The sequence below is a fragment of the Penicilliopsis zonata genome, assembly GCF_001890105.1.
Source record: "Penicilliopsis zonata CBS 506.65 unplaced genomic scaffold ASPZOscaffold_15, whole genome shotgun sequence".
Taxonomy (NCBI): Eukaryota; Fungi; Ascomycota; class Eurotiomycetes; order Eurotiales; family Aspergillaceae; genus Penicilliopsis; species Penicilliopsis zonata.
The window spans coordinates 444,938-462,006 of record NW_019208924.1 but is presented as its reverse complement, the minus strand read 5'-3'; the positions used below and the strand labels follow the sequence as shown (position 1 = coordinate 462,006).

Here is a 17,069-nt window from a genome sequence, read left to right as displayed (position 1 = left end):
ACCTACATACATTAAGGGAAACCACGAGTAACAAGACATGGGCAATAGAATGTTTAAAAGAAAAAGAACCAAAGGGGGAAAAAAAAGAAAAGGGAAGATAAAAAGACCGCGATGTAGTACAGATCATGCGCCAGAGAAACGAGTTAGGAATGTTCAAGGATCCATCCCGGTATTGGTCATATCTGGGAGTAATAGAAAGAGAAGTGATGAGATATGGTGCACAGAGCCTTGGAGACAGTAATAAATGAATACTGCTTTGTCATACCGCGAGGTTTTTGAGGCTCATTAAGCTTTCTGCGAATCAATCAAGTGTCGTCTCGCCGGCGGGATAACTTGTTATGATGAACTAGATACCACTGACACCAGGCGCCTTCTCGTCCTTCCTCAAATCAAGCAGCAGTTCTCTGAAGCGCTCCTTGCCGGATCCACTCGCGCCACCCTTGGTGCCCTTTCCGGAGATATCAACAAGCTTTGCGATACGCTCCCAGCTAGTGCCGCCCGCTGAAGTGTCCTGGCGGTTGGCAATGAATTGTTCAGCCTCGGTATGGGTCTGAGCACGAAGCTTATCAACTTTGTTGTTGTAGGAAACATAAAAGTCATCGATATCTTCCCGGGCCTTCTTGATAGTTGCCTCCTTCTTTTCCTTCGAGATCTCCGCGCGACGGGCGAGTTCTGCATCACGTTTCTCACGCCACTCTCTATGAATGAAGGGAAACATCAGACCGGGAGCCGTAAATGCGGAACAAGACAAACTGCCATTAAGGAATGCGGATCGGCGAAGGATCAACTCACCTCATAGGCTCCGACTCTGCCTCTTCTTTCTGGTAGCCAGTTGTTGGAGGATAGTATGGGGCGCCGGTCCCGGTAATCGTACCGCCAGGTGCAACTTGCTATCATTGAAACACACATCAGCACCATCCAAGAATTGTGTACGTCCAAAACAAGAAATCAACAACAAAGATATACCTCATTGCTGGTATCGATGGCGGGAAAGGAAGACTCAAATGCGGTGCTGTCTGCGGCAGCGGTTTCAATGGGAGCGCCCATCGAGCCGCCTAACAGATCATCGTCGAGCGCATTCTGGGACTGGGCGGTAGCAACGTGATCTTGAGGGGTGGCGAATTGGTCTGCATCTTCTCCGAGAGCAGCACGCTCACGAGCGAGGAAATCGTCCGCATCCGAAGCGCCGCTAATCTCAACAACTTCGGTTTGACCTGTAATCCCTCATTAGGCTCCGGGGGGGCATAGCGGCAACCATACCATTTGCTACTTACCCTCAGAGAAGTCCTCCAACGAGGGGAAGCGATCAGCCATCTTAACAGAAGGTGTGGTATTCCTGGAGCTACCGGGCGTATGCGCTGAAAGACTTCGTTCAATGGGATGCGGGAGATGTAGAATGGACAGGAATGCGAAGTACCAGCTGGCTGTTTGAAGTGTTGACGGAGTGTCGGAATAAGGCGTGGGGATTCTGCCGGCGAGAGCGGTGAAGATTCGCCGCAGCTTTCTGGTGCTGGAAGCTGTCCGTGAATGGGGATTGCTCTCGTCTTCACTTGACAACAATACGCCTAGAGGGGTGATAATTGACTGGTGTTGTATACTGTGGCTTCCCAGTAAGCTTACCCTTTAGTAACTGGGTTATCATCTGTCATAATCTCATCAGATCTCTCTAGTTATTGCGCAGCAGTTTAAGCTTTCCCTTAAATCAATCCTTTGTTTTTGAATCAGTTGCAACACGGTTTCTTTTATTGCCATTCGTCACCTTGTCGCTTGAAGAAGCGGTGCTGGGATCGCACTGCTTTGCTGTCAAAAAAGCTAGCTCTAGGGACCAGATATGGCTTACACTGACGATGCCGTCAAGGCAAAGCTCTCAGCCCTTAATGAGACCCAAGAAGGCATTGTGACTGTCGCCCAATGGGTTATGTTCTACAGGTTGGAAAATGACATTGACCTTTTATCTGTTACTGCTGCTGACCTCTACTATCTCAAAAATAGGCGACATGCGGAGCGTACTGCCCAGCTTTGGCTCCAGAAGCTTCGCGACTCCCCAGCTCCCAAACGTCTAAACCTCATTTATCTCGCAAACGGTATGACACGGTGGTGAACAACATAAGATGCCTACATGGGGACTGACTCGATTCTCAGAGCTTGCACAACAGTCGAAAGCAAGGCGTAAAGATGACTTTCTCATCGCATTCTCTCCGGTCAGCATTTGCCAGGATCGATGGAAGGAAACCCGCTAATCGATGAAAAGGTGATTGCAGAAGCAGTCGCGATAGCATACAAGAGCGCGTCGAATGATATACAACAGAAACTTCGCCGCGTGGTCGAAGTCTGGAGACAACGGGCTATCTTTGAACTGCCTATTCAAGAAGCGGTCGAAGCTCGTGTTGATGGTAACTCGTCCCCCAAAGCTCCAACCCCGGTTATCATCTAGCGGCTCACCTGTGTGAAATAGAAATTGATCGGTCTCGCTCTAATGGCAAAAAGCCGCTCATGGGAGGCTCACTCTTCTCAAGCTCATCTGGTTCTACGCCTTCCGAGCTGCAGCCTTTGGTCCCTTTACAAGTGGCCTTGTCTAAAGCTACAATGACGTCCGGCGCGTCTGCGGCGGCAGCGAATACCGAATATGACAAGATGAATGATGCAAACGCACCCCTGCCTACTCCTCCAGTCCACGCCGCCCGTCTGAGTCAGTTACTGAAGACGCTGGCAAACGCCGAAAGCTCGGTCTCGGAAATCATCAAGTCACGCCTCGCTCTAATCAACGGACTGGAAAAACTTCTTGAGACCAACCGCGCCGCTCTTGAAAAGGAACAGGCCTTGGTCTCCAGACTGTCGGACAACAAAATAGCGACTGAGGCCAAGAAACGTGAAGTTGAGGACAGCATCATGCGAGGTCTCTCCGCCGATAACTCGCCTGGAAATCCTGCCAGCGGTGAAGGCGATTCTGTCTCTCGACCGGAAGTTGAAGCCCTGACCCCGCCACCCGTTGAATCCCTCACTCCAGTCGGTTCTCCTCAGCTGGTGGCCCAGAATACTACTGTGTTTGGCTTCCAGGAGGCCCCGATCCCTACTGCCGATGCTTTCACCCTTCCGGGAATCGGACATCCGTCGAACACTCCTCTGCCTGGAAATGATATGCCTAGCCTAGCTGATACTCTCAGCCAGCTACAGTATGGCAATTCCAACGGAGCCACTGTCAAGAAGCGCAAGGTCACCCACGGAGAGGAGGACTATGCCAAGTTCGCAGGTGGCGACCTGGATGCGGATGTAGCTGAGCTACTTGAAACAGAGGGCCGTCAAGGGTAAAAACCAGGACTGTGGGTATGGGGCCAACAATTCTGTTGGCGATTCATTTATTCCTGCTCTTCTCTGCTGGTAGTGAGTACTGTCTATCAGTTGCAGCCATTTAGGTAATTCTACTTCTGTATGACGAATGTGATTTGACTGTGACGGGAAACTCCAATGCGCCAGACGCCCTGTAGCTATCCGGATTCGATATGGACGGCAGTTCTGGATTTCGACTTTCGGAATGGTTATTTTCAAGGTGGATAGATCTTCAGCTAGATGTATAGAGTTAATAGCCATCTCATTATCTATGGAATTCCTCGTAAATCAATTGATTAGGCCTATTCTACATTCGACAACCGGGCACACTGTTCATAAAAATTTCTAGGCTAGGCAAAACCATCCACATAAGTTTCTGCCCAAGAAAACAATCACAATCGGATCTCCTCTCCACGCTAAATAAGACACAAGATGGGGAATTTATGGAAGGGCGCTTGTTCATCAATATATATCCGGATCGATCCAGGTGTCTCTCGAGAATCGATTGAGAGAGGTACGATGTCGGCGCCTTCGCGGGCCCGCCCCGACAACGGCAATCCTGCGCTGCAAGTTGTTGTTGTTACTGTCTGCTGCGGGGGGGCTTTCTGGCGCCGATGACGGTTGGGAGGCTGAATCGTGTCGCTTTGGCTTCACGAGAAGGACAATGATCATGCCTGCTATTAGCAAAAGGAGCAGGAGCAGGATTTTCCGTTTTGTGGTGCGCTTTTGATAGCCCGTCGCCTACGTTGGACGTCAGTAAAAACCGAGCACTGTCAACTGCTAGTCTAGTAATTGCCAACATACCACTTTGAGCTCCTTTTCAGCTGCCTTGACCTCCGTAGTCATGCGTTCCACATTGTAGTCTATTCGGTCTAGCATAGTCCCCTGGTCAATAATCATTGTCTGAAGCTCTCGAAAGATGTCAGACAGTTCGATGATTCCTTTTGCAATATCGTTGATTTCACGTTCTCGCTGCGCGATAACGGTGTCGTTCTGTCCGATCTGTCGTTGCGAGGTTTGCATAAGCGTCGATTGCGAAAATGACTTGTCTGCGTCGGATTCCATGAGAGACGGGTCGGTATATGGGTTCTGAGCAGAGGAAGGTCCATTTTCAAATGGCGAGGATATGCCCTCTAGCCCACGGAGTTCTAAAGATATTATCAGTGCCCGTCTACAGTTAAAAGAGCCAAAACCGATGTTGCGCGGCGTTCGGTACGGAGTACTTACTCTTCAAGTATGTGCTCTGTTTCTTTCTGAACCGAGCACTTGACTCTTGAACCCGCGCAGCGAGCGATATCTGAATATTCTTCGCCATCATTTCATCGCTGTTGCTTACTCCGCCCTGTTGCTTTGCCTCTCGAACCATCATTTCGATCCTTTGGATCGCCTTCTGACAGTCGTGGAATGCGCGGGTGACCTCTTGTGTCAGTCGCTCAATCACCGTTTCATCTTGTTTCCGCGCATCCTCGTCGCCAAATCCCGGTAGCAGATGTTTCTGGTGTAGCTTGTCTAGTTGGGAAGACTTTTGCGCAATATCCGCCAGTAACTCGGTCACTTCGTCCTGAATATCCACCCAGCGCGGCGGTAGTAGGTCCATTTCGATCACCAGATCTCCATCATCGTCAAAGCCGCCAGTCTCTGGAATCAGCCTACGGTTCTCCTCCGATGCCGACGGAATGTCCGTGAAGCCATTAGTCGAGCCGATATAGCGTGGCTTCTTGGCCGGGTGGTGTGCGAACGACTGGCGGTAGGAAATATACCTGAAGAGTAAGGATACTGTTAGAGAAAACTCTCTTTGGTAAAATAATGCTAGGATATAGAGCCCTACAGGTTTGTGCGATCCCGCCACATGGTGCACGAAGTCGCCAGTCGGCGGCGGAGTGTTCCCTTGCTCGTTGATGGAAGTGAAATTATCTACTCATCATCGGCACGTGGGGTGAGAGAGAGTAGAAGAGTCTGTCAAGATAAGCCTGGTAGATATAAATAATAATATTAATCGACTCTCTAGCACGGGCTCCTCTCAAGTTGTGGCTCCGGTCGCAGCAGGAATGACATCGCCTGCCAGCTTGCTTGATCTCCGACGTCAAACGGTCGCCCGGGGAAAGCTACGCCCATCCCGTTTTGGATAGGCCGTAATTTTCCCGTATTGCCAATACAAACAGTGCGATAACTACCAGTACTTTACCCAAAGGCTTGCAAGGTATAGTCAGTGGTGGTTTAAATTGTGATGATGGTAATTCTATGATAATTTAATTCAATACTTCACTGAGATCTTGTCCTTTTCCCCTTATTTCTGGTATAGTACTGTTGTCCACGGTACATTATGGGTAATTTACTTTGTATTATACCTAAATGATGACTGCACTATGTCCTGACTGGTTGAGGCTACCTATAATTATGGGAAAAGGTAATATTAGCAAGTAATCATTAATGAATAGATAAATATCTTGATGCTACAGAGTATAGACCTATACAGAGCTCTAAACATGGCATGTAATTACTTCCTATTGTGTAATATGATAGGTAAAGACTATTCAGCCGCAAATTACTCTATACTGTGGCTAGTACCCCTGTGCACGTGTGCTGCAGATTGCAGAATAATAGTTATAGAGGTCCTGATCTTCTTATTCTATTTATATAATCATTTTCTCAGAAAAATACTAATATGCATCTAAGGATATCCTTTATGGAGTCATGACTGTCCTACAAAAGTAAGCGTCATAGTAAAATGCACAAGACGGGCTGTGTCGAGGGGCAAAAGTTCCAGGCAGCTGATCGGCTCTTTTCAAGCTTTGCCGGAGGTCCACGGGCGTCGTCAGCCGTCCTAATATACCGGTAGATATTAGGGATCGAGGTTACCAATAATAAGGCTGTAGAGATGGCAGGGCTGGTGGTGATACGGGGGAGGCAAGCAGAAATAGATAGATCCCTATGGGACGCTAACTGGACTAAGCGACTGACTGCTCCCTCAGCTGCCCGCGATCGCCGTTCAACCACTCCGCCACTATTCTTCGAACGCTTCAGTCTCTCTCTCTCACTCCTCAATTCCACCTGTTTCGTGACTTCTCAACTCCCTTTATCATCTTTCTCTACGATACACAATGGTATGGGATCCCTGCTCTCCTGTCTGCTTCGAACTGGTTGCGGATTCTGAACCCCCCCACTCGGCGGGGTAAAGCCTTTGTTGTTATTCGAGAAGGACGTCGCTGACCGTCGCTCCCCTAGGCCGATTCTTTGACTGAAGAGCAGGTCTCCGAATACAAGGAGGCGTTCTCCCTCTTTGTAAGTATACCATGACCTCTTCGTAGGAACAGACTTGACGAAGGTGTTGAATAATATACTAACACGTCAAAACAGGACAAGGATGGCGATGGTGAGTGCACGACTGATGAAGCAGAAAAGCCGCCCGCTCTAAATTCACCTTGAACCCGTCTTCCATATTGAAGCCTGCCTAGACGTGTAATGCTGATATCGAGTGTTCAACTCAATAGGGCAAATCACCACTAAGGAGCTGGGTACGGTCATGCGCTCCCTCGGCCAGAACCCCTCGGAGTCCGAGCTTCAGGATATGATCAACGAGGTCGATGCCGACAACAATGGCACTATCGATTTCCCAGGTATGCGATGGTTTCTGCAGCTTTGAAGACAATATACAAGTGACTGGTGGATTAACGTGATGATCTTCGGTTAGAGTTCCTTACCATGATGGCCCGCAAGATGAAGGATACGGATTCAGAGGAGGAGATTCGGGAGGCTTTCAAGGTCTTTGATCGTGATAACAACGGTTTCATTTCGGCCGCCGAGCTGCGCCACGTGATGACCTCGATCGGCGAGAAGCTCACCGATGATGAGGTCGACGAGATGATCCGCGAGGCAGACCAGGATGGCGATGGCAGAATCGACTGTACGATAACCTTTTTTCCCTTGGGGAGGCACCTAGTGGCGCTCCAATCTCCCATGTCAAAGCTTGCAGCTAACCACGTTCATTCTACAGATAACGAGTTCGTCCAGCTGATGATGCAAAAATAAACGCCTGTTAGTCGATGACTCTTTATATTTCGCTGCTTCCGTATCTCCAAGTTTCGCTCGTTGAAATCCAATCCCTATATCTCCAAATACCAACTTGTGCCGCGGAAACCTCTGACGAGTTTTTTTTTTTTTAACACTGGATGTCAAATACCCTCCACCTGTCGTCGTCTTGTAGCTAGGAGTGGATCCCGATGAAGGATGCATGCGACCATAGAAGATCTTAACATGTCGAATCTAAGCGCACAGCCCGATAAGCCTTGCATGACCTTTCGCTTTTCCTTTTTTCCATGTTCTTCAAGAAGGGGCGTCATATCCTTTTTAGTCACTGTTTTATACGCCCCTGTTTAGTACCACTTTATATCAATCTATCCTCGACCCTTGTATGCTATCTCCTAGCTTCTTGCGACGACTCGCAGAGATTGGATCGCTTTGAGAAGGATCTTGACATTCAAGTTTCTGTGTAGCGAGATTACTGCACATACCCTGCCATCTCTCTCCAAAGTTGAGTAATTTACGTCTTGCGATACGGTTGCCTATAACGAGGTACTGGTAAATGATCCTCTTTTGAGCCTCAATCAGGCTGAATTTGATAGACAGCATATATTTACACCTGGGATCACCTATTGAATCTGAGGATCTCCATCAACTGCCTCGCCAGATCAACCCCTGCGTCTACATCTGGGTCTTCATCCTGCGGATCATCCACAGCGCTCTGGGGCTCCCGCGAGCGTTTTGAGCCCTTCCGTTTCCACTGGCGGAGACGTTGTTTGATCTCCTTCCCGACATCGGGAACAAGGATGGCTTCCCGTGCCCCTTTGATATCAAGTTTAGCCCAGAACTCGCGGATCAGGGTTGCCGCGGCGGCGTATTCAGCGTCTATGTCTGCCTCCTCGACCGCAAAGGGTGGGGTCACGTTGATGCCCGAGTCCGAATCCGTCTCGGTATTGACATTGGTGAGGGCTGTCCTTGACGGAATTGAGGCGATAAGCGACGGTCCTCTCCACTCGATCTCAACTACTGTGCCTCGAACCCGGACTGCGGGCTGGGTTTGCCGGACATCCCCGAGGCGGACTCGAAAATCCCCGATTTCGTAAACTATCCCACCTAGGATGGTGACAGTGTGGCGATGACACCAAAACGGCTGGCACGCGAAGGCGAAATGACCAAATAGCGTGTTGTAGGATGCAAGTGGGACAGTGGACATGATCATCGAGGATTTGTCTGATTGGAGGCCCAGGGCGGCGCTAGGAGCCTTGCTGGCTCGGTGGTGCTCCTCTGTCGATTCAGATGTGTAGACGAACCCATGGTCTGGATAATGAGAGAGCGAAAGAAACTGCATGTACCGCGGCTGCAACGGTTTCTGTGATGGGTTTGCTGAGGCAGGCAGGCAAGACGGAGTATCCCGCATCAGCTTGTGTTCCAGAGCCCAACGACCGACTGGAACCGGCTCATCTGCAAAAGAGGAGCGGAGACGTTCGTTCACTGTTGCAAAAGCCGTGGCAGCATTGGGGTTTGAAGGAATAAAGAAGACCCTGACAGGCATTAGTGGCTAATCAGAGACAACGTGTATGGGATAGGCTTCTTCTTACCCTGTGATCGACATCCCTGACAGCTCCGCCCCTTCCAGATGGAGAGGTCTGTTACTATTTGCCTAGATAGTTTGTTCTTCTTTGATTCCAGCCTTCTCAGGCCAGTCGGTTGTTGGGGGGGGGGAAAGGAAAAAAAACCAAGAATCGCAAGAGGCGAAAGAGAGCTCAACCAAGTATCACCAAGTTCAGGCACAGTTTAAAGAGAAGACCAATCGTGACATAGAGGAAATGATAGTATGGAACCCTCCCAACAGTGGGGTTAAAGTGTTATTTATGTCTTTGACAAGGCCGAGTTCCTCGAACAAGCGACTACATATGGAGGCGTTGTGTTGCACCACTACCTCCTACAAGGTAGTTATAAGACAGCAGGTCGCTGTAGGAGTGATGAGCCAGCCTTTCCTTGGCTCTTTTTCCGTGAACTGAAAGCAGCTGGCGAATCCTCCATCGTTTCCTGGAGAGGACCTCCTTCCACGATGTGCTCGTTGCTGCAAACAAAACAAACTCGGTCACATGACTCTGCGTGCCTTGGCCCTTTATGCCTGATCCTCAAGGCACCACGCGTAGTCTGGAGCACGACCAGAACTGGGCCCAATGCGGAGCTCTGTGGGTCTGCCAAGCCCTGCCAAGGATTGGATGTTGCCTGGGGGCCTGAGGCTGCCAAGTGCCGCAAATAGACTGGGCCAGACTTTCCGCAGACTTCCCATGTTTATTCTACCTTGCCTAGTTTTTCCTGGGAACTGGACTGGAGTCAACCCAGCAGGGGCCTCCGCGATAGCACCTCAAAAATCGCCATACGTTCGAATTATTCTTCATAGGATCTCGGCATACAAGGCTTCTGAGCTACCAATTAGAGCCCTCACAATGTGGCGGCGATGAAACAATGCTGATCACTGGGGCACTGCTGCTCCGCTGGCAGGTTTCCCGGCCCCAGGGGAGGGGGGAGAGGAATCGAGTGGTCTACGGAGTACTCCGTATGTGTCAAGCGACTCCGAGCTTTACGAGGCAGCCAAACTCACCTGCAGTTGTCTCCTTTCATCTTCTATCTCGTATGTTGATGACAGAATAGCACGCGGACTCGTCGCTTCGACCGTGCTGTCATCGATACCAATGGTTCCCTAGGACACACAGCAATCGCTCATTTAATTTGATTTCCTTTTTTTTTCTATTATTTATTCTTTTATTTCTTGGAGGAATAAGTCTTAATAGTCAGTCCTTTGTTTAACATGCCATTCGTTCGAAAAAGCGCTATTCTCCCAACATTGATCCTTGTCGTTCTCCTATATATTATTTTCTCGACTTTGCCCCCCAGTGAAGAGACACCGTATACCAGGGAGTATGTACAGCAAGCTATCCCAACTGGAAGCTCAAAGAACAGCGGTGATGATATCCATTGGTCGAAGCACCCGGAATTGAACCCTGTGGAATCATATATTCCCCTTCCGACCGGTGTGCCGAAGCCCATCCCGCGGATCCAACATGAATTCGAGACAGAGTCATGGCTCAGCCGCTGGCAGCGGGTCAAAAAACAGCAGGAGGTGAAGAGGGTGTTCCAGCGTTCCTGGAAGGGATATAAAAAGCATGCCTGGTTACGGGACGAGTTGTCTCCGCTCAGTGGTACTCACAGGGACGCCTTTGGCGGCTGGGCTGCCACCTTGGTAGATTCGTTGGATACGCTTCTCATCATGGGCATGAACGAGGAGTTCGAGGAAGCGCTGGCCGCCCTCGATCAAATTGACTTCACCACCACCGACTCAATGGTAATCAACATCTTCGAAACCACCATCCGTTATGTCGGCGGTTTCTTGGGGGCCTATGACCTGACCGATGGGAAGTACCCCATCCTTCTGAAAAAGGCAACTGAGGTAGCCGACATGATCTATGATGCATTCGATACCGAGAATAGGATGCCACAGTCCCGATGGGAATGGACAAGGTGAGGAAAGTTTCTCGAAAGAAACAACTATAGCAAACCCACCCACCCGGAAGAGACATAATCACATTCAGAGAGCAAATGTTGACCGGTACCAAAAGATCTACACAGGGGTTGGCGATCTTGCCGAGTCGAAACACTATTCTCGCGGAAATAGGTTCTCTGAACCTAGAGTTTACTCGCTTGTCGCAGCTGACGAACGATTCGAAGTACTTCGACGCCATCCAGCGAGTCACGGATTTTCTTGAAACTAGTCAGGAGCAAACGAAATTGCCAGGCCTATGGCCGGTTACGATGGACGCATACCGACTGGAATTCCTGGACCATCGCTTTACTGTCGGAGGGATGGCGGATTCGACCTACGAGTATCTTCCAAAGGAGCACGTCCTGCTCGGCAGCCAAACAAACCAGTATCGAAAGATGTATGGAATCGCCATGGAGACAATCAAGGAGCATCTTCTGTTTCGCCCGATGGATGAGAACGGCAGCGATGTCCTGTTTGCCGGCAACGTCAACATCGGGACGAGCACGGGCAAGAAAAACATGGAGTACCGAGCCGAGCACCTCAAGTGTTTCCTAGGTGGCATGGTCGGGATCGGTGCCAAGGTCTTTGAGCGTGCAGAGGAGCTCTCGATTGCACGCAAACTGGTTGACGGGTGCATCTGGGCGTATGATCTCATGCCGACGGGGGTCATGCCGGAAGTCTTCTACGTCAGTGCCTGTAGAGGCTTGGACGCCTGCTCCTGGGACGAGGAGAAATGGCGTGGCGACGTGCTGGAGAAATTGGGCCGGTATGCGCATTCTGGCGATCGGGCCTATGATGCCCAGCGTATCATAAAGGATCATAAGCTGCCACCAGGCATCTTCGATATCACCGACCCTAGCTATATTCTAAGGTAAGTTCATGGTTTTTTTTTTCTTTTTCAGCAGAGAGGAGCAAACAGAGGACAACTAACATTCAATTACCCAAGACCCGAAGCCATCGAATCTATCTTTGTCTTGTATCGAATCACAGGAGACAAGACGCTACAAGATGCCGCATGGCGAATGTTCCGCAATATCGACAGATTGACGAGAACCGACTACGCGAACGCGGCGGTCGACGATGTGCGGAACGCGAGCACCACCAAGCAAGACTACATGGAGAGTTTCTGGATGGCGGAGACCCTGAAGTATTTCTACCTCATCTTCTCCGAGCCGGACCTTGTCAGTCTCGACAAGTTTGTGCTGTAAGTTCCATCTCTTGACCAGGACCATACTCCGTACGGAGAGCTGATCTGGGGCAGGAATACCGAAGCCCATCCGTTCCGACGTCCTGACGCTATGTCATGATGGTCTAGAACTATTTTTTTTAGTTAAGAAATGGCGTTAGAAGGCGTTCATCTAGACTTATCAGCAGTGTCTTCGTTTTCCGTTGATGTAGTACTCTAATAATATCCTTCAGTTGATGAGTACTCTAATAATATCTGTTTCGGTTCTACAAAGACTCTAATCGGGTTGTCTCAGGAATCAATAGAAAAGAGCTTCACTGACGGATAGATAAATCTGTCCATTTAGCGTTACTACCTAGTCCAGTGCCTAAAGTCTCGGGTATCCCGACTTCTATCTACTGAAGGAGATAACTCCCTGGTAGCGAGGACTGACAGGCTTGCTGAGAACAGTCAGTCCACTCGGTATCTATAGATCATAAAGGCATTAGTCATTGTAAGATAAGATTTTTATCATTAAGAATAAACAGAGTTTCTTGACTAATCCCAGGTACAGACTACAGAGTGTCAGAGTCACGACAGATCATATGATAATAGCGTAGGAGGAGCCGGTACCTTACCTTTACTCTATAGTATGCTCGGTATAGGAAACCAATCGGAGGATAGTAGATAAAACAGTTGAATAGTTATTTTATTTCATTTTTGATTTCACTAGAGAATCAGACAATGGCATCCTACTACTAAGTAATAATCGATAGCATGTTAACCGATCCAGATAACCAATATAGGCCTGGCTGGGCCTCGGGTATTCCGTCGGGAGGTCGCAGTGTGCATAATATACAGCCGCTGATTGGCACCCAAAATGTTGAGGGTTGAGACACTAAAAGAGAAATTTACCGCCTCAGGTATTAACAATGTAGTATTCTGTAAGATTTCGATTGAGCTATGATCATGGCCAAAGTTAGTTAAATAAGGTAGTATTCGTATGGAGTAGTCTGAGTAGTTGATATTAACTATAGGCAACCACAGAGAACCTAAACTTAGGTATAGTTATAGTTGACTAGGTACAGATCAGATAACTCAGGTACCTAGGTACTTGGGTAACTTAGTACTTAGTTAGCACCAACTTACCGAGTACGAGCCACCATAACAAAAGTACGCCAACCAGTATCCACATTGTGACGGAGTATTCTGGAAGGCGAGCAGGTACGGGGAGTATGTAGTATAATTAGATAACTAATTTAAAAGTACTCCATATTTATGGGTGGGGAGTAGACATCTAAGTAGATAGTAGATACTACCAAGACCGATAGTCTGTCTGATGGTAGTATGAAGGATCGATCGCATCGACGTATTAGGAACTGATGATCTGATATGATAATTACCATTCTTACGGGGGTAACTACGTGCGGCTTAGTACGGAGTTACTAGCCCCTTACTGCAGTGGGACGACTTCGGAGAGCCGTGGCCGACATCGGGTGACCAGGTCCTCTCATACCTTACCTTGGTTAGGAAGTTAGTTCCAGAGTCGTCTTGTAGATCTCGTAATAGTAAATACTAGGTGTTGATTCCTGCTATACTTTTCCTCTTTAAAGCCTTACTTTGCTTTATATTCTGTATGTAGTATTTGTGTTCCCTTTTTGGAAACCTTGTCCAACTTTCTACGAAACGCTATCGGATATGCCCTCTGCCGGGTGGTGCTGTGTCACAATGACATGTTATCTGATCCGTGTCCCACTTCCGTTGAGGCGAGCGAGCGCCAAAAATGGGGCCATTTGGCCTCTCCTTTTCGCCAGCGTTATTGCTTATTTTATTTTATTTTATTTATATGTATATTTATTTATTTTGTTTAATTATTTAAAGAAAATCAACTCCACAGCTTTGCCGTGTCTTCCATTGTTTTTGTTTATATCCATAATTTCACGGAGTGCTCCGTTCTCCGTTCTCGTAGGTATGTACTACATACGCCTACCATCAGATTAGATACGGACAAATCCGGGAGTAAAAATTCGGCTACTGCAGTACCGGTAATTACCATACGATACCGCATTGAATTCTTCCTAATGCGTAGGTACAGGCTCCCACACACAGAATCATGATCCCACTGCCAATTGCCGGATCCTGGCTAGGCGCAGTAGACGTATGCAAGGTCGATCTCACGTCTCCTCCGTAGTACTCCGCGGATACTTAGCCTACTTCCCCCTATGGAGCAGGTGCTCCATCAATGGCGACTAGATTCGAATCCGTAGTTTCCGGCGTTCTGCGGTAGGTTCCAGACTGTCCGGAGTATTTTCTTCTTCTCCTCCTCCTTCTGCTCCCTCAATAATACATACATGGTACATACCAGGTGTCTCAAGTGGCGAGGTTTCGGACTGGACAATCCAATAGCCAGCCAGAACCAAACGTCTGCTGTGTGTAATCGTTACGCAGAATTACCGGGTTCATGCCAAGGCGTCACTTGCCATTTCCTCGGGTCGCCGCTAATATCATCTGCCCTCCCCTCTTTTTCTTCAAACCGTCGTTCAGGAGCTTCTACCGATCCTCTCCTCCGTACGCGACTGTCTTTCTATTCTAACAAGATCCATCCCTGCAAGCCTCCCCCCTTCCCCCGAAATCTCCACTCAGAGCATCTGATTTCCTATATGACGGACCCTCGTCCGCCGAGGCTGTGAATTCTTTCCGTTCGTTCACTTCTTTTCTCCACCCTCCTCCCAGCAACCTTGTCGCTACGCTACTGGAACCGTTTTGCTCTTCTTCCATCTATCGGTTTCACTGTGATCTGGAGAGTGTCCAGGTCTGATAGGAGCCCAATGGGTATGTGCTTCGCCGCAATGGCTTGAAATAAATAAAAAACGATTCCTAATGTGAATGAATCTTCTAGTTCACGCTGTGCTTCCTCCCTCGCCACCAATGGCTCCCATGGTCAGGCCGGGGACAAGCCCCCGGCCTACCTACAGGGACCATCAGGCCATCCCGATGTCATCGACTTCTCATCCGGATAACCCGATTCCCGAGGAGCCTCGCGTGCGGTCCCTGTCAGAGACCGATTTCAACTTCGACGGCTCGTCTTTCTCCTTCTCCCAGGCCTCGTCGGAGGAAGGATACGTGGAGAGCCCCGTCACTCCCATCACCCCCCCAATCGAACCTCGCTCTGATGAGGATGCCTTTGTCCAGTCGAAGAGATTGTCTACCGGACCGGTGACAACCGGTCGCCGTCGCCGTGCCTCGACGGTGCTTATCTCGCAGAATGCCGAGGACATGCGGAGAGTGCTGGAGAATGTCGGCAATGGGGGCACCCAGAAGGTCGAGAGCTTCTGCTGCGGAGGTGGATGCTGCCGCAGCCAGCCGTTGAAGAGAATCGCTCCCTCGACGGCCGGCCTGGATGCCGTGCTCCCGCCTGCCAACCGAGCGTTCCAGTCTCTCAAGTTGAATGTCGACAACCTGGCCCTGGACAGCATGCTCACCAGCATCGTTCCGCTACCCGAGAAGACCCTGTCCTTCGCCCCGGTGCCCATCTCCGCCGTGGATGTCAAGCTGGGACCCGCCGATCACCCTCCCCAGTTTGTGAAGCCTCACCCCCCTTTCGACGTCTACCGTGCTCCGCTCCACCACGCCCGCGAGCTGACCAAGCCCGGGGCCGAGAAGCGGACCTTCCACTTCGAGATCGACGTCACCGATTACCCTCCGGAAAGTGGCAACGTCGAGTTCGTCGTCGGCGGCGCCATTGGCATCTGCCCCAGGAACAAGGACGAGGAAGTCGACGCCATCTTTGACGCGCTCGGCATCCCCAAGGCGATCCGCGATAAGAAAGTCACCCTGCACACCTCCAAGGGCCGCTGGCCGACCATCTGGGATGACGACAAGCCCAGAGACCTCCTGACCACCCGGCGGGAGCTGCTGAACTGGTGCTCCGACATCCAGAGTTACCCCCCCACCAAGCAGTTCTTCCGCCTGTTGGCCGAATACGCCTCGGAACCCAATGAAAAGAAGATCCTCGAGTACCTCTCGTCGGCCCAAGGCCAGGGCGCCTTCTGTGATCTGCGCACGGGCTTGCACATCACCGTCTCCCAGTTGCTGCAGGCGTTCCCCTCGTCCCAGCCCCCTCTTGATCACCTGTTGTCCATCCTCAACACCTTGATGCCCCGCTTCTACTCGCTGTCGCAAGACCCTCTCCTGTCCTGCACCCGGTTCGGGAGCAACCGTCGCCGCTTCGTCGAGATCGCCGTCTCGGTGGCCACCAGCGACGATTGGAAGGGCGGCATTCGGACCGGCGTCGGATCCGGCTACATGGAGGAGCTTGCCATGAAGGTGATCGAGGCCGAGCGCCAGGGTATCGACCCCCAAACCCTGGGTATCTCCGTGCCCATGTTCCGAGGCTTGATGGCCAACCCCCTTGCCAAGCGCTTCGCATCCGATGGGCCCATGCTTCTCATCGGCGCCGGCGTGGGCATCGCTCCCTTCCGCGGCTTCGTCCAGCGTCGGCTGCAGTCTGCCAACTGCGCCAACAAGGTGTGGGTGCTCCAGGGTGTCCGGGACTCCCTGCTCGACGAGCTCTACAGTGGTGAGTGGGGGGTCGACGAGCAGAAGGTGCGCACTGTGGTCCAGAGCCGTCGAGGCGAGAGCAAGTACGTCCAGGAAGAGGTCCGCCACCAAGCCGACCTGGTCTGGTTCGTCATCAACGCCTTGGACGGCCGCGTCTTTGTCTGCGGCAGTGGCAAGGGTATGGGAGAAGGAGTCGAGGCCGCCTTGGTCGACGTGGCCATGGCCAAGGGTAACCTCAACTACGAGGAGGCTCAACTCTTCTGGAGTAACAAGAAGGAGGCCGGGCAGTATATTGCCGTAAGTATATGCGCGCTTGTGTATTATGCTCTTAAAACTAACCGTTTCAGGAAACATGGTAAACCCATACATACACACACACAACTAAACTTCCGGGAATGATTCCGGCTTCAAGGCCCGACTCCGACTATCCATTGCAACATGGAC

General features: G+C 50.3%; 8 protein-coding genes across 8 annotated transcripts; 4 read left to right on the top strand and 4 right to left on the bottom strand.

Annotated features, from left to right (window-relative positions):
- Positions 1–346: 346 nt before the first annotated feature.
- ASPZODRAFT_72233 (hypothetical protein) lies at positions 347–1,314 on the bottom strand (the record flags this gene model as incomplete). The annotated part of the gene is made up of 4 exons (XM_022729814.1): positions 347–698; positions 793–890; positions 967–1,214; positions 1,275–1,314. 4 exons carry the CDS (start codon positions 1,312–1,314, stop codon positions 347–349), a joined length of 738 nt encoding a protein of 245 aa, XP_022578614.1.
- Positions 1,315–1,451: 137 nt separating this feature from the next.
- ASPZODRAFT_102079 (hypothetical protein) lies at positions 1,452–3,309 on the top strand (the record flags this gene model as incomplete). Its single annotated transcript, XM_022720801.1, has 6 exons — positions 1,452–1,610; positions 1,671–1,929; positions 1,993–2,084; positions 2,143–2,201; positions 2,252–2,393; positions 2,456–3,309. Exons 2-6 carry the CDS (start codon positions 1,832–1,834, stop codon positions 3,307–3,309), a joined length of 1,245 nt encoding a protein of 414 aa, XP_022578613.1. The 5' UTR covers positions 1,452–1,610; positions 1,671–1,831.
- Positions 3,310–3,789: 480 nt separating this feature from the next.
- Positions 3,790–5,178, bottom strand: ASPZODRAFT_102076 (hypothetical protein; the record flags this gene model as incomplete). Its single annotated transcript, XM_022720800.1, has 4 exons — positions 3,790–4,068; positions 4,132–4,475; positions 4,555–5,087; positions 5,156–5,178. The coding sequence occupies 4 exons, from the start codon at positions 5,176–5,178 to the stop codon at positions 3,790–3,792; spliced, it is 1,179 nt and encodes a 392-aa protein (XP_022578612.1).
- A 1,190-nt stretch (positions 5,179–6,368) lies between these two features.
- ASPZODRAFT_135573 (hypothetical protein) lies at positions 6,369–7,490 on the top strand. Its single transcript, XM_022723838.1, has 6 exons — positions 6,369–6,431; positions 6,553–6,609; positions 6,685–6,700; positions 6,819–6,944; positions 7,019–7,231; positions 7,322–7,490. The coding sequence occupies exons 1-6, from the start codon at positions 6,429–6,431 to the stop codon at positions 7,354–7,356; spliced, it is 450 nt and encodes a 149-aa protein (XP_022578611.1). The 5' UTR covers positions 6,369–6,428; the 3' UTR covers positions 7,357–7,490.
- Positions 7,491–7,873: 383 nt separating this feature from the next.
- Positions 7,874–9,398, bottom strand: ASPZODRAFT_135570 (hypothetical protein). Its single transcript, XM_022723837.1, has 2 exons — positions 8,946–9,398; positions 7,874–8,888 (listed from the first exon to the last, which is right to left on the bottom strand). Exons 1-2 carry the CDS (start codon positions 8,957–8,959, stop codon positions 7,973–7,975), a joined length of 930 nt encoding a protein of 309 aa, XP_022578610.1. The 5' UTR covers positions 8,960–9,398; the 3' UTR covers positions 7,874–7,972.
- A 770-nt stretch (positions 9,399–10,168) lies between these two features.
- ASPZODRAFT_72592 (hypothetical protein) lies at positions 10,169–12,207 on the top strand (the record flags this gene model as incomplete). Its single annotated transcript, XM_022729848.1, has 4 exons — positions 10,169–10,878; positions 10,977–11,771; positions 11,847–12,104; positions 12,162–12,207. The coding sequence occupies 4 exons, from the start codon at positions 10,169–10,171 to the stop codon at positions 12,205–12,207; spliced, it is 1,809 nt and encodes a 602-aa protein (XP_022578609.1).
- A 638-nt stretch (positions 12,208–12,845) lies between these two features.
- Positions 12,846–13,260, bottom strand: ASPZODRAFT_145214 (hypothetical protein; the record flags this gene model as incomplete). The annotated part of the gene is made up of 2 exons (XM_022725082.1): positions 12,846–13,117; positions 13,215–13,260. The coding sequence occupies 2 exons, from the start codon at positions 13,258–13,260 to the stop codon at positions 12,846–12,848; spliced, it is 318 nt and encodes a 105-aa protein (XP_022578608.1).
- Positions 13,261–14,993: 1,733 nt separating this feature from the next.
- On the top strand, positions 14,994–16,984 carry ASPZODRAFT_18865 (hypothetical protein; the record flags this gene model as incomplete). The annotated part of the gene is made up of 2 exons (XM_022727301.1): positions 14,994–16,922; positions 16,973–16,984. 2 exons carry the CDS (start codon positions 14,994–14,996, stop codon positions 16,982–16,984), a joined length of 1,941 nt encoding a protein of 646 aa, XP_022578607.1.
- Positions 16,985–17,069: the final 85 nt, after the last annotated feature.